Source organism: the organism of the source record quoted next, unplaced genomic scaffold (genome assembly GCF_019419815.1).
Source record: "Pyrus x bretschneideri cultivar Hongxiangsu unplaced genomic scaffold, Pyrus_bretschneideri_v1 Contig20, whole genome shotgun sequence".
Taxonomy (NCBI): Eukaryota; Viridiplantae; Streptophyta; class Magnoliopsida; order Rosales; family Rosaceae; genus Pyrus; species Pyrus x bretschneideri.
Window position 1 is genome coordinate 3,664,290 of NW_025999502.1, and position 16,632 is coordinate 3,680,921.

Consider the following 16,632-nt stretch of genomic DNA (forward strand, 5'->3'; position numbering starts at 1 on the left):
CGAAATCCGAAGAAGTTCCCATGGATCATTTGTCAACTCCTCAATCAATAACTACTTCGGTGGGTATAAAAAATAGTCTTTTTGTTAGCATTTCGACGAAGAAGTCATTGATTCTTTTGATCGGGATTCAGATTAAAAATAATCAGAAATCTTGAAATTCTAATCGTAAAAGTCGCTTTCGATTATTTCAAATTAATTTAATTAACACAAATTAAATACAAATAGATAAAGCAAAGAAATAGAATTGAGTCCTACAACAAACCATATTTATATAATTTTTTATTCACCGTCCTTTCATTTGTTAACAAAACTTTCCTTTTTGTAGAATAAAGTGATTTTTACATCAATCATCATCATCATCTAAGTATAAGGGCATGGGATTATACTCTAAGGTAGGGGTGGAAAAAAAAATTCGAATTTCCGAACCGTTTTGATCCCGTTCTAAAACCGAACCGAAATTTTCGATATGGTATTCAATCTCCTATTTGTAATCATTTGAGAACCCTGAATCAAACCAATATTATATATATATATATATTATTTTTAATTTATAATTTACTAATTACTTGGTCCGTTGGATTGGTTTAGATATATCTTAACCGTCCATTGTAAATTAGGCAAACCACACAAAGTCAAGCACAAGCTAAAGGTATGAATTTTGATTTGGGTATTCTGGTTTCTTTTTTATCGTTTTTTAAATCAAGGGATTTTGTGTTTCTAGAAATTCTAGGTATGGGTGTTGGCATTCAATTGAGTGTTTGAAATATTATGTGTTTGGATATGAATGTTGGTATTCAATTGAGTGTTTTTCTTCTAGAATCTTTTGGTAAGTGGGTTTCTGGGTTTTGGGGTTTTCGTAAAACTAGTGGCTGGCTTAAAGTCGGAAGAAATGAGGATTTGGGGATTTTCTTTTTCTTTTTGGTTTGATTCTGTGCTAATCTGAAAGTTTTCTTTTTCATTTTTCTTTGGCTATTGTCATTCAACCTTGGTCCATGTTTCAACCTTTGTACATAGTTTTTCTTTCCTTTTGATTATTTGTGTTGTATATATTGACTTGATGCGATATTGTTGTGTGATTCCTATCTAGATTTTAGTTCATGTTGGATTCATTTGTAATAATCCCGAACAGCCCAAAATCTTGAAAAGAAGTTTTCTTAAATTCAATTCGGTTTCTAGTTATAAAGTCTCATCCTGAAAATGATTGGTCTGGTATTCGGGTTTTGGGTTTCAGTTCGAGATCCCAATCCGAACCACTCGTACTCTAAGGGAGATGGGAGACCACAAGGTGAGTTTTTCATTAAATAATATCGAACTTAACATAAATATCATAATTTATATGAGTCAAACTTAAAATCTGTTGTTTACAAGTTACAACTTGTGAGTGATGAAAATCAGTAGTTAAAAAGAAGAAAGAAGGTATAAAAAGGGGAAAATAGGGAGCATATTTTGCTTACCACCATAAACTATGGTGTATGCTCACCATACACCTAATCAATTAACACGTGTCATTTCATTTAATATTGGTTAATTTTTTTCAAAATTGAAAAAGTAACTAACTAGAGTTAGGTGAAAGACACGTGTCAATTGATTAAGCGTATAGTGAGCATACACCATAATTATGGTGAACATAAACCACAGTTATGGTGGTGTACAAAAATGCTCCTGGGAAAATAATATGTGCATCGTTGTAGTTATAAGAATTTAGGAATGTGATCGGTTCCTATTAAGAATTCACCATATCATATCTTTAGATATTATCCTATTAGAGTTATGCAATTGTGGTAAGAAATTTATCTTCCTACCACTGTACATAAAGTCATAATGAGTGAAATAAAACACACATCATAATTATCTCTCTCTCCTCTCTCTTTTTGAAACAAACGATAATATCTACACTGGAGAAGTAAGAGAGTAAGCTAAGCATCATAATTAATTAATAATAATGTGGTTCAAATTTATCTTTAACGATAATCGAATTTAAGATTTCTCACTTATGAATGAAGAAAAATACTACTAAAAAATAGTATTAAATAACAATTATTTAGTTAAATATGCCGACAATATGCATAAATAATTTCGTTTAAAAATACGAAAATGTGGGGACTGCAAAGCGTGTTATAGCCGCGTGTTGCGGAGTCAACCGTGAGAGCGATGTAGAGTAGAGTAAACGGAACGCGGCAGGGGCAATGTGGGCGCGAAATAGATGTGGGCCATGCTTATCCACATATATCCACACACATATCCGACGTTAAATAAGAAAATAAAGAAAACGAGTAATTAGGTTTAGGTGCCCGCATATCAATGCTATGATGGAACGCGGCAGATGAAATTGTGGGTCACCTCCTCTGTCGGCAAGATCTGATTTCTATCAAATAACTAATGAAAACAAGTAATTAGGTGTTTAGGTGGCAAAAAGTATAATAAATAACAAGGTTATTTAATTATTTATAATTACATTAAATTATTTAATAAATAAGAATCACCAATCGAAAATAAATAAGTTAATAATTTAATAATATATCATCTATCAGAAATAAATAAGTTAATAATTTAATTATTTATAATTACATTGTTTGGTTTGTTAATTTGATTTAAAAAATTTGTTGTCAAGGTCCTTCTCGATTAATGCTTTCTTTAGTACTGTTTGTGTTTAATTTTAAATAATTAATTAAAATAATTTAAGATTGCACAATATACGATGATTAAGTATGCTGTTAGGATCTGTACAAAAAATGATCCCAATAAAATTATACTGTTATCTTTTTTGCTAATTGACAATTAAATTAGTCGAATGCACGTGGCTAAAACTTGAAGCCGGCAACAATCATGGAAAGTTCTTTTTAGTCCATGGCAACTTATTAACCTTAAAATTAGTGCCTCTTGAGAATGAGATTTTCTTTTTCTTATTAACCAGAGATTTTTTAATTTGATCGAACACGAAATAGTATATCATGTGTTACTATATAAATAATAAGATATGTGTGTTAAAAATTAATAACTTAAAATATACAATTTCTCACCACTTATATAAAACTACAAAAGAAGATTCAGGTAAAATCCTAAGTCCAAAAAATTTGATCTCCGTACTGTTAGCCTATTCACCGTTGACAATTAAACTAGTCGAATGCACATGGCTAAAACTTGAAGCCGGCAACAATCATGGAAAGTTCTTTTTTAGTCCATGGCAACTTATTAACATTGTTCTAAAAAATGGTTGAGGTGGACGCCTAGGCGACGGTGCTTCACCGCGATTAATTCAAAATCGTTTCTTAAATCGACGAGGTTTGTGCGGACGCTGGGTTGTTTGGCGGCTCGAAGAGAGAGAGAGAGAGAGAGCGAGCGCCTTGGAAGCATGAAGTAGTTCGGAGAAGAAGCAAGAGAGGATGTTGTGGAAATTTACAGAGCAACAGAAGAAGAAAAAGAAATGGAAAAACATAGTAATCAGAGAAGGAGAAGAAGAGGAAAAGGGAAAAAATTCAAGACATTAATGGCTTTTCTCTTTCCAAGGAAGAAGAGGAAAAGAAAATCCAAAAACAATAATGCGTCCGCTTTCCAAGGCGTAAAAATGGCTCCATCTTTTGGAATCCAATCTGATTTGAATAAGTGGGGCGAAGGGGAGGTGCCAAACCTCACACGTGGACTTTTATGAACAAGCTTTCGATTAATTTAACTTACTAATCATTCAAAATGTCTTAAGTTATATGGTATATATGCTTAATGTGTTTTTAAATTTTGAACTTGTTAGATACTCTTTTTGTATTTTATCATTATTTTATTATTTTATTCATGAATTTCATAGAAGTATAATTTTTTATGTGTCAATATGCATTTATTTACAAAATAAACAATAAATTTACCTAAATCCGCCTAGATCCCGCCTAGGTGCTAGGCGTTAGTTCGTCTCCCGACTAGTGCCTAACGTTTTTTAGAACATTGCTTATTAACCTTAAAATTAGTGCCCTTTGAGAATGAAATTTGTTTTTCTTCTTATTAACGAGAGATTTTTTTAGTGTGATCGGACACGGAGTAGTACATCACATGTTACTATACAAATGATGAGATATGTGTTAAAAATTAATAACTTAAAATATACAATTTCCCACCATTTATATAAAAACATATGGTGTACCACCCGTATTCCAGTCACAATGAAAATTTTCTCCTTATTAAAAAAGAGATGACATTTTGTTTTATACAAATAAGGAGATGAGATTTACAACTATACTTGAATTTTATTTTATTAGTTTTCCATACTAAAAAATAGTTCACAAGAAATTTGTTAAGAAATTAAAAGTGTCTTTTTATACGCTGATATTGTGACATCTCACATCGCCCAGAGGAGTGATCCTTAAATGTATATTCCCATCCCTACTTAGCACGAGGCCTTTTGGGAGCTCACTGGCTTCGGGTTCCGTGGGAACCCGAAGTTAAGCGAGAAGGGGGCTAGAGCAATCCCATGATGGGTGACCCACTGGGAAGTTGCTCGTGAGTTCCCAAAAACAAAACCGTGAGGGAATGGTAAGCCCAAAGCGGACAATATCGTGCTACGGTAGTGAAGCGGGCCCGGGAAGTGATCCGCCCCGGGTCGGGATGTGACAGATATTTAAAATTTTCCTCTTCAGCCTAGTTTAGGGTTGAAATTGTGTAAATTAGTGTAAAATTGCTTGTAATATAAAAAAAATGAAAGCACTTTCTCCTAGCCTTCAGGTCCTTTGGGAATGAGCTCATCCTCCATTGTGAATAACGTATCTTGACCGTACAAAATTTCTAATCAAAATCGTTCAATTTCTTAATTTTCGTTGGAAGATTACTCGTGCAAAAAATCATTTCAATCGGAGATTATTTAGTCATTCAAATGTATATAACAAATTGACAATGTACATTCTATGCAATATATTCATGATGAACCATCTATTTACTTGATGTGTTTGGATGACTAAACGATTTCAAATGATTTTTTGTTAAGAGTGATCTTGAAATGAAGATTAATAAATTAAATAATTCCACCCGTATAAAATACTCAAGATATACAAAATTATGGAGCACATTTTTTCTTACTAAAGGATGCTCCGTATTACAATTAATGAGTGTATATATGAAGGGAAGTGTTATTGGTACTCGAAAAATCTCATTCTACATTCCTCACAAATATATTTTTCTTTTCAAATATAGAAAGTTTGAAGTATAGAATGAGATTTTTGGAGTGCCAATAATAATTCACTTTATGAATCAGAAAAAAAAAGTGTATACTAGTAGATATTTACTCCCACATCTTAATTAATCACTCTAAATGAGATTGTAACTTAATCATTTGCTGTAATGAAGGTATCAAAAGCTTATCATTGGCTCAAATGCTAGTAGCGAGTCAGACTATTAATAACATAAATCAAATTACAAGTAACATTTTATTATTTTAATAAACTATATGCTAATTATATAAAATTTATTTAAAATATAGGGAGAAATATTTGAACTTATGAAGCACACTCTTCGTAACAATTTGACTAAATTCAGATATGTTGAAACCCAACATGTACTCTAGCAAGATTGGGGCTTGATTTGGTAGTGAGGTGATTCTGAAAAAAATTAGTATAAAAAAACGCTGGGAGCTATTTTTGTGTTTGGTAAACATTCAGCTTTAACTTTTTTTCATAGTTTTGGGTGAAAAAAAACCAAAAACAAGAAGCTGCAAAACTCAGCTTTGAAAAATCGATTTTTTTTCACATATGTTTTACATAAAGTTTACCAAACACTATAATACTGCTTTTTTTTTTTCAAAAGCACTTTTACAAAAAATTTTATTAAACCCTCTGCTGCTTTATTTCATAGCTGCTTATTTACACAACACAGCAGAAGTAGTTTTTTTTCAAAGCACAGCAATATCAAACCAGCGCTGAAAAAGAAAAAGAAAGGAAATGTGACCGAAGGTGACTGCAAAATTAGAAAAAAAGAAGGGGCTAAAAGCAAATTTCACAGAGAGGCAATCATGACGAAAGGGAAAGAAAGGTGACAAAAAAAGAGAACCATTCATCTTTCTCCACGGGTAACTTTTGAATAGCTTATATTACAACGCTGAGCCAATACCGGATCACATCTTCATTGCGCTCCTCTCTTCCACCTTTGCTCTCTGTGCTTCTATACACTCTCACAGATCTCTCTCTCTGAAACACAAAAAGTGAGTGCCTCTCAACTTTTCCATCTCTGATTAGCAATTGAGTTTTCAGTCACTTTTCGTGGGGATCAGCTTTATTCTCACTCACCATTGCAAAATATGGAAACATAATTTGTTGAGTACTTTTTGTCTGTGTGATCCGATCGGTTTCTGGTTTGTTTTGTGTAAAGTTTGAATATTTCTTGGTTTTTTGGTGGATTTGGGATCTGATGCGAAGTGGGTTTTGTTTGTTTTGGTTGACCATTGTGTGCAGGTGAGAAATGACGGAGGCAGAAAACCAGTGGCTTCATGGGACGCTTCACGCTACGATCTATGAGGTTGATAAGTTGCATAGTAGTAGTGGGAATTTCTTCCGCAAGGTATATAATTTATGACTTTTTTTTTTTGGTTGATTTGAGATCCGAGCTGGTAAGGGTGATTTGATCTCTTTTGTAATTTTATAGTGTTATGACCATATAATTCTGTGAGTATGTGTTGTAATGATCATTGGAATTTATAGTGGTCAAGCAGTATAATAGTTAGCTAATTTTTTTTCACTAAAATAAAATGCGATCTTGTGTATGTTGTTCAAATTGAAGATAATTGAGAAAATCGGGACATTTTCGATTTAGATATGAAAAGATGTCCAGGATTTTTTTGAGCAGATGAACAATGCTAAGTCCACGATGTTAATTGTAGTAGATTGTTGTGCTCGTTGCCGACTGGTATGCTATATACATTAATTGGTAACTAGTATGACCTCTCTGTTTAAGATTTATGCCTAGCCTTTCCAGTGCCCATTTATGATTATGGTCACTGTTGATTTAGTTCGTCTATTTAGTTATATGGATTTTCATGTCTGTTACTTGAATCTGTTTGCTCGTGGAGGTTACTTTACTTTCATTCGAAATGTTTGGTCACAGATCTTCCTAGATAACAAATGAAAAACCACTATCTTATTTCTGCTTTTCCTGGGCAGTTAATAGCTTCTCCTATGTCTTTTATGCTTTGCAATGCATACAATTGTTGACAATTTTTTGTCTGGTGCTGAACAAGTCTGTTCTGGGTCGTGGATATTTCCCTTTCCTGGGAAGTGCAGACATGACACTCAAAACTCTCATCATATTCATCCTCCTTTTCTGTACTTCATTCATAAGATTTTAGTATTTGGTCATTATTCATTTGTTAGATAATTGAAGCATTCTAACCACTTAAAATTGGATGTTCATTGCATAGTAAAAGTTTTGAGGTTGCTTGTAGGAGGCATTAACAAGATTGATAGACAAGAAACTTCAAACCATCTATATCATTTTCCTGTTACCTTCATATTGTCTCATATATGAACTTTTTCTGTGCAGATTACAGGAAAAATTGAGGAGACTGTTGGTATTGGCAAAGGAATAAGTAAACTCTATGCAACCGTTGATCTGGAAAGGGCTAGGGTTGGTAGGACCAGGGTTATAGAGAAAGAGCCCTCTAATCCCAGGTGGTATGAGTCTTTCCACATTTACTGTGCCCATACTGCTACAAATGTTATATTTACTGTTAAGGAGTCTAATCCTATTGGGGCATCATTAATCGGAAGAGCATATGTACCTGTTCAAGAACTCATAGAGGGGGAAGAAGTGGATCAATGGGCTGAAATTTTGGATGACAAAAGGAACCCCGTCCATGGAAATCCCAAAATACATGTGAAACTACAATTTTTCCATGTTACAAAGGACCGCAGTTGGGGTCTGGGTATAAGGAGTCCTAAGTTTCCTGGAGTTCCGTTTACATTTTTCTCACAGAGACAAGGATGTAAGGTTTCCCTTTACCAAGATGCTCATATCCCAGATAAATTTATTCCTAAAATTCCTCTTGCTGGAGGCAAGCGTTACGAGCCCCACAGATGCTGGGAAGACATCTTTGATGCAATTACTAATGCAAAGCACCTGATCTACATTACTGGTTGGTCAGTTTATACTGAAATTTCCTTGGTAAGGGACTCAAGAAGGCCAAAGCCTGGTGGAGAGATTACCATTGGTGAATTACTTAAAAAGAAAGCAAGTGAAGGTGTTAGGGTTCTTATGCTTGTTTGGGATGACAGAACCTCTGTTAGTTTATTGAAAAAGGATGGACTGATGGCCACTCATGATGAAGAAACTGCAAAGTTCTTCCAGGGTACTGATGTGCATTGTGTCTTATGCCCTCGTAATCCTGATGGCGGCGGGAGCATTATTCAGGGTGCACAAGTCTCTACCATGTTCACTCATCACCAGAAGATTGTGGTTGTGGACCACGACATGCCAAATGGAGAATCAGAGAGGAGAAGAATTGTTAGTTTTGTTGGGGGTCTTGATCTGTGTGATGGAAGATATGATACCCCCTTCCATTCACTTTTCAGGACATTGGATACTGCACACCATGATGATTTTCATCAGCCAAATTTTACTGGTGCCTCAATTACAAAAGGTGGTCCAAGGGAACCGTGGCATGATATCCACTCTCGACTAGAAGGGCCTATTGCTTGGGATGTTTTGTTTAACTTTGAGCAGAGGTGGAGAAAGCAAGGTGGTAAAGATTTACTTGTTCAGCTTAGAGAGCTGGAGGAAATCATCATTCCCCCTTCTCCTGTTATGTTCCCAGATGACCATGAGACATGGAATGTCCAGTTATTCAGATCAATTGATGGAGGAGCGGCTTTTGGCTTCCCAGATACGCCTGAAGATGCAGCTCAAGCTGGGCTTGTTAGTGGGAAGGATAACATCATTGACCGAAGCATTCAGGATGCTTATATTCATGCTATTCGCCGTGCGAAGAATTTCATCTATATTGAAAATCAGTACTTTCTTGGGAGCTCTTTTGCCTGGGAGGCTGATGGTATAAAGCCTGAGGACATTGGCGCTTTGCATGTAATTCCAAGGGAGCTTTCACTTAAGATTGCTAGCAAGATTGAAGCAGGGGAGAGGTTTACTGTCTATGTTGTTGTTCCAATGTGGCCAGAGGGGATCCCAGAGTCGGCATCTGTTCAGGCAATATTAGACTGGCAGAGGAGGACTATGAATATGATGTATGCAGATATTAAGCGCGCATTAGATGCACAAGGTCTCGAGGAGGATCCTCGGACCTACTTGACATTTTTCTGCCTTGGGAATCGGGAGGTAAAGAAGCCTGGGGAATATGAACCCTCAGAGACACCAGAAGCAGATTCGGACTATCAAAGAGCTCAGGAAGCCCGACGCTTCATGATTTATGTTCATACCAAGATGATGATAGGTAAGTCGCACACTTATAAACTTCATGTTACTCACTTTTGACGTATCTTTCTCGTGGTTTTATATTCATGAACATTGTTCCTGCCACGCAACACCTGCATTCACATGTAGCAAGCCCAACTCTCCACTGAACTTTTGTTCTTGGTTTAAACTTTAGAATTTTAGCTGACCTTTGTCTTAGTTATGTTTTGGTTGTTGATTATGCAGCGACTGATACCTGCTTCTTGATATTCAGTTTCATGGTGTTTATCATTATATCAAACAGCTTCATATATATTACATAGTCTGCTAGAAAGAAATATACAAGCCTTTCTACTATAATGCTGTCTCTCGTGGGACAATGTTGGTTCTATATTCTACTCATCTTGGTTACCACAAAGCACATAATTGACTCACTCTTGCGTTTCTGCAGTTGACGATGAGTACATAATTATTGGATCTGCCAACATCAACCAGAGATCAATGGATGGTGCCAGAGACTCTGAAATAGCAATGGGAGCCTACCAACCATATCATCTGTCAGTCAGGGAGCCAGCACGTGGTCAGATCCATGGTTTCCGTATGGCACTATGGTATGAGCACATGGGCATGCTTGATGAGGCCTTCCTTCAGCCAGAAAGCGTTGAATGTATTTCAAAGGTGAACCAGATTGCTGACAAATACTGGGATCTATATTCAAGTGAAACTCTTGAACATGATTTACCTGGTCACTTGCTTCGATATCCAGTTGGTGTTACCAGCGAAGGAGTTGTCGCTGAGTTGCCAGGATTTGAATTCTTCCCTGACACCAAAGCTCGTATTCTTGGTGCCAAATCCGACTACCTTCCTCCGATCCTTACTACCTAAGTGTGCTTTTTGTCACTTGGTTTGTCAGAGTAAAAACCTACTACATTATCTTTGTTTTTACTCCACTATTTGTGATAGTAGATTAATAAGTCCATCTGTGTCACAGCCTGCATAGATGTTTTCAGTTGCTGGATGTTCATAGCAGGTTAGTGATTTGGTAATGTTGTGTGATTTGCTGACTGATAGAACTTATGAACCATGTTTAATTATTGTTATGTAATTTGGTTGTCTTCACTTATGTTGCCCTATGGTTATTGATGTGCTCTCTATTTTATTCTATACGTTGAACTTCACTTGTTTCTATGCATTTGGATGAAGAAAATAAACTTAAATTTTGAAATAAAAAGAAAATTTTGAAAAAAAAAAAAAAGGAAGGGAACTTTGAAATTGACGCATCTCTTGAGAACACAAGCAAAGAATTACAAAAATTCCCATGAGCAAACGTTTCAAGTTCAAAAAACGTTGTGTGTTCGGAAGAGTTATTATTGTTCTTGATTATGTCAACCAGTTGAACAAGTGTTCAACACAATTCTTGGAATGCTCAGCATTAGTTTCTTTTTTGAACCAAATCGTGGTGATTCAAAGTAAGTAATCAAGATGTATTATCAGCTCTTGGAAATTAAGATTTGATTGGACAAGTGCGATTTATACACAAGGTACGGTTTGAATACAAAATCTAGTTAATTGATACATGTCTAAGTAAAAATTGACGGATAATACTTAGATATTCACTAGTGAGTACTTTATATCCTCACTTTTTGATATGGTCCAATTAAAAATTGTCACATATTCCTTGTTTTTTAAAGTCCAAGAAAAATGTCTATTATTTACTGAATAATAAAACATGTGTTAAAATATTATCGGGCCAAAATTAAAAAATAAGTATATGGAGTACTCACTAGGGATGACCTAAATATTATCCAAAGTTGACAAACAAAACAAGTTGATCAATTACTTAGACAATATGGAAGGGGAGTTGTTGGCGCAAAATCATCCGTGGCTGAGGACTTTGAAAAACGTAGTATACAACCGTGTCATAAAAATAGATGTCTTTCATATGGTTGTGCCAAACTCTTGTGACAACCTCCTCGCCCGGACTTGTCCACAATCCTAACGTTAGAGACGTTAAACAAAAGTCAAAATATATTAGAATCTGTTTGTATTACGTTATTTTCAAATACATGTTGATATGTATTATCTTGTATGAGATATAGACGGGAAACTCAATATCCCTGTAGGACTCTGGAAGTTTGTTGATGCTTCAAATCCCCCACCTGTGCCTACCATCACCACCACCATCACCACCACCGTACCGCCCACTCCTGCCTCTGATCATTCAGATGTTTTTCAGCCACTGCTACATTCACCTCGTCAACTGCTCCGAATCTGGAATAACTAAAATGGTTCCAACAAGATCAATTGATGGTTAGCTGTATCACTTCCACATTGGCAGAGCCTATCCATACTCTCACCGAGGGCTACAAATCTGTTCAAGCCCTCTGAACCCGTGTGCTACCTCTCCCTCAATGCAACCCTTACAGCCTTCAGCTCCAGGTTCTTCCCGTGAGCCATCATAGCCATCCTCCTCACTGCCATTTGTTCCTCCCGCTGCCCAGCCATCTCTGCCTCTACCATCCCATCCTATGGTCACCCGTCCCAGAGAGGGTACCTGCAAGTCCAAGACATAGACAGATGGCTCGATTCGGTATACTCTTGCCCATGCATTGGAATAGTTCTCTTTCTACTGACGAGCCCACCTGTTTTTTCTCAAGCAAATCGCAAACAAGAATGGCGTGCGGCTATGGCATAAAAATGGAACTTGGGTCCTCGTTCTTCCTTTGCCTACTCTACATAAAGTCGGGTGTATCGAATAAACCGGAATTAGGTTCTCTACAAGAGATTAATTAATAAATAATACATGAATTTGGTTGAGGTTGACGAAGCCATCGGTTGGAATACTTCTTCTTCTAAGTCCCCTAGGACAGAGGCCAGGCTTCGCCATCACAGTCTTCTTGTTGAAATCTCTCTCGGGATCCTCCCCAGCCATTACCTCGCCATCCTCAACGCCACCATCGTCGGCCACTTCTCCGACCACATATTTGTCATACTATTTTAACCAACTAGCCTAGCCTAATATACAGCTAACCCACATAAGCTTCATTAGATTTAATTGACTTCTACAACAATGCTTTATTTAATTTTTTTTTTTTTTAGTGGCTTATTCATTGATTTGCCTCTTTAAACTGTCGTTAGTCTCATTTTACTCTTTAAAACTAGTTTTGTGTTATTTTTAGCTATGCTCTTTGAAATTCAATTTTAATTTCACTTTGTTCCTCGTAACTCAAAAGTCACTACTTTACTCTCTCAAACTCAAAGTTTTTGATACCATTTTACCCCAAAACCTGAAAGTCGTCTTTATAAAACTTAAAATTCATTTCACATTGTCCTAGTTTTGTTAATTTCTTATGTGAATTTGATTTGAGTGTTCTAGGCTATTCAAATTTTTTTTCATCTCTTCAATTTCTTTTAAACTTAATATTCTTAATGGGTGTTGGGTCTAACATATGTTTGGGAGGCGATCTATAAGTTTTAGGGTGAAGAGAGAGTCCACATATTACATCCATCGCCCAGTGGAGTGGATCCTGTAAGCCTTATATGTATATTCTCATCTCTTTTTAGCACAAGACCTTTTGAAAGCTCACTGGCTTCGGGTTCCGTAGGAACTCCGAAGTTAAGCGAGTTCGCACGAGAGCATTCCCATGATAGGTGACCCACTGGGAAGTTCTCGTGTGAGTTCCCAGAAACAAAACCGTGAGGGCGTGGTCGTGACCCAAAACGGACAATATTGTGCTATGGTAGAGTCAAGCTTGGGATGTGGTGGGGGCCCGGGCCGGGATGTGACACCACAAGTCAAAGTGAAACAAATTTTGAATTTCATGGAGTAAAGTAGTGACTTGAGTTACAGGGGTAAGGTGAGATCATAATAAAGTTAAAGGACCATTGCTAAAAATTAGCCTTGTCTTTATCTCATTTTTGTTAATGCCGTCAAATAATCGTTAAATTAAAAGTTAGTCTGAATTTTTTTTTTTTGACACAACTCCTTGCCTCCAACTTGCTTGCTAAAATAGTCCCAATTCCATTTTCGATAACTCTAGTTCAAAGCCCGGTTTGTCTCTCTTGCAGATTGATGTGGAGCAGTAGTTGCTTTTTAAACACAACTCATTATCTACTTTGTCAACGGCTACAATTACAACTCCACACCAATCCGCTAGAGAGATAAACAGGAGTTTGATATAGAGTTATTGAAAATAAAATTAGGATTGTTTTAGCAGGCAAGTTGGGGCAAAGAGGTGTCAAAAAATAAAATGTCCATACTACTCTTTAGTTTAACGTCTATTTTGGTGGAATAGACGAAAATGAAGTTAACTGAGACTAAATAAGATAAAAATAGTAGTTTTAGAGAGCAAAGCAAAAATAAGACTAAATTGCAGTTTTATGGGTCAAATCACTTAATAAGTCTTTTTAATTTTTAATTTTTTTTTTAAAGGTAATGATAAGGAAATTAAAATTTTAAATCAAATTTACAAATCAAATGATGTATTACCAATAAAAGAATAAATATGTTAATTGACATTTAATTAATAATTTAATCATTAACAACTATATCATTTAATTTATATAATTTAGTTCAACGCTATGCACTCCTAGCATTACCTTCTTTTATTGTTTGCTTTTTAGAACAACACAATGCACTCCTTCACACTCCTTGTCCAGACCACAACTTTGACTATTCCTTTCTCTATCAGTCCAACAGAAGTTGACTGGTTAACTCATCTCAAAGGCCCGTTTAGCCTTTCTCTAACTTGTTCTAGAAGATCACAACAAAACCAAGCCACTCAAAGCCAGCCAAACTAAAAGCCAATACCAACACTTCTTCCTCCCTCCCACTTTCAGAAAGTAAAAGAAAATTCGAGATGCTCACGTTTTGTACTATTGCGAAAAATTATTTACGCATCCGCTATCCATAACATCAAATGACATGCTAACATGAAAGCCAGCAACCCACCCAAAAAGTATAGCATGCAGGACATAAGGAGGTGAAGTCCTGTGCGACACTTGCCCCCTCAATTCTTGTCCAAAAGGAAAGCTTTGATAAGAAAATATTACCAAAATCTTTTAGGAAATGATTTGTTTGATTGCTGGCTATGAAAAGAGATATTTTTCTTCTTGCTTTGTTACTCCTGCTGTCAAAGATCTCTTGCTCCATTTAGGGATGTGAAACGGTTATAGCGGGTGGGCAACCGTGGTTATTTATCCATAATCATTTATGTTTATACCCGCATAACCATTTATCCATTGAGTAATTGCATAAACGGTTATACCCATACCGATAACTGTTTATAAACGGTTAACCATACTCATAACTGTGTACCCATTTAACCATAATCGTTTACCCGTTTTTGAATCCGTTTATCCTTTTTTTACCCATTTACCCTTTTTTTCCACCCATTTACATGTTTTTTTTAATAACTTGAAAATTACAAAAGAAAAATTTGTCATAATTTTCGTTTTCCGACATTTAAACACCGTTATAGGTACATTTTAGCATGCAGTTCCCTATTTTAATCATTTAAGTCCTCATACAATTCCAATAATTGAAATAATAGTTTAAGAACAATATTTTTTTGCTACACCCAAGTAAGTATTTAATTATAATCCTTATGACTACAAAGTAAAGCTTCTAAAAATAATAAGTAGTCATTATCTTGAATACTAAATGATTTAAAGCTCTAAAATATTCCGAAACTAAACACTTTTGAACACTAATGGTTTAGCACATTCAATCACAAAGTCTCATCAACTCATTGTCACCAAAAGAGGCCTACAAAAGAAATGTATAAATTGAATTAGTATCCCATTTAGGAATACTGACACCAATTAGCATGAATCCAACAGAGGTATTACATAGCAGCTCAAGAAGAATTTGATTTCCTAGAAGCAATAAGATCACACACACACACACCTCTCAAATGGATTCATTTGCATAGGGGCAAAAACCAAGGAAACTATCTTATAAGCATTCATAAACAAAACAAATAAATCAATAATTAATTAGATAAGTATGAAATCAAAAGGGTAAGACACACCTTGAGGGGCGATGAGAGAGAGATGAGCGGCGGAGAAGAGAGAGAGATGAGTGGCGGAGATAAGAGAGAGATGAGTGGCGAGGAGAGAGAGATGAGCGGAGTAGATGAGAGAAAGGGCGGCGGAGGTGAGAGAGAGGGCATCAAGGAGAGATAAATGAGCGGCGGAGATGAGAGAGAGGGCAGCAAGGAGGGAGAGATAAGCAGGGGACGGGGCATTAGATTGAAAATTAGGGTTTTTTATTTTATTTTATTTTTAATTTTACATATATTAAATTAAGGGTAAATTACACTTTCATACCTCAGGTTTAGGGTCTATTTCAATTCCTTACAACATCTTCAAAACATTTCACTTTCATAGCTTAAGTACTATTTTATTTCAAAATAATACCTCCGTTACATTTTCCATCCATTGATCCGTTAAATGCTGACGTGGCTGCCACATATATGCCACGTGGCTGCCAAATGTCTACCATGTGGCCAAAAAAAATAATTTTTTAATTTTTTTAATAAACCTAAATCTTCTAAATATTATAAATTAAAAATTTTTTTAAAAAAAACCCCTTCAATTCGTCTTTCCCCCCCCCCCCCAAATCTTCCCGTCTCTTCTCCCCCATCTTCATCTTCTTCCCCTGACCCCTTACCAGCAGCCCAGAGGAAAAAAAAAAAAAAACTGAAACCTTATCCCCCATCCTTCTCTCGTCTCCCCGTAAACCCCAAACCCATCTCCCCATTTTCATCTTCCCTGCAACCCAGAAAAAAAAAAAAGTCTTTCCCCCCCTCTTCCCCTATTTTCTCCCCCATCTTCATCTTCTTCCCCCAATCCCTCTACCTGCAAGCTATTCTTTTCTCCCCGCAACTCAAAAAAAAAAAAAAATAATAATAAATAAACCCTTCAGTTCGTCTTCCCCCCCTCATCTTCCCCTCTTTTTTCCCCCATCTTCATCTTCTTCCCCCGACCCTCTACCTGCAACCCAGGAAAAAAAAAAACCCAGATCCTGTCTCGCCATCGCCGAGTTCGTGGAATGGGTGTGGAATTAAGGAGTGGGGGTGTGTAGAGAAAGGAAGAGGGTTGGTGTGAATGTGGGTGCAGAGGGAGGGAAAGTCCCGGGTTGGGGGGTGCGCAAGGGAGGGTGTACGTCGAGATCTTCAGGGTTTTGAAGCCGAGGGCTCTGTACGTGTCGTACGAGTAGGTGACGACGGAAAAATACAAGGGTGACGACGCCAAACACGT

The 16,632-nt window shown here is 36.3% G+C and overlaps 1 protein-coding gene across 1 annotated transcript; it reads left to right on the forward strand.

The window, feature by feature from the left end:
• The first annotated feature begins 6,018 nt into the window (after positions 1–6,018).
• Positions 6,019–10,488, forward strand: LOC103939953 (phospholipase D alpha 1). Its single transcript, XM_048583894.1, has 4 exons — positions 6,019–6,175; positions 6,426–6,531; positions 7,510–9,409; positions 9,821–10,488. Exons 2-4 carry the CDS (start codon positions 6,433–6,435, stop codon positions 10,252–10,254), a joined length of 2,433 nt encoding a protein of 810 aa, XP_048439851.1. The 5' UTR covers positions 6,019–6,175; positions 6,426–6,432; the 3' UTR covers positions 10,255–10,488.
• The last annotated feature ends 6,144 nt before the right edge of the window (positions 10,489–16,632 follow it).

Bases quoted from the DNA above. Each gene is read 5' to 3' on its own strand.
- LOC103939953 (XM_048583894.1), top strand. From the start codon at position 6,433: ATGACGGAGGCAGAAAACCAGTGGCTTCATGGGACGCTTCACGCTACG. The intron at 6,532-7,509 runs GTATATAATTTA...TTTTCTGTGCAG, and splicing joins GTGGGAATTTCTTCCGCAAG to ATTACAGGAAAAATTGAGGA. The intron at 9,410-9,820 runs GTAAGTCGCACA...GCGTTTCTGCAG, and splicing joins TCATACCAAGATGATGATAG to TTGACGATGAGTACATAATT.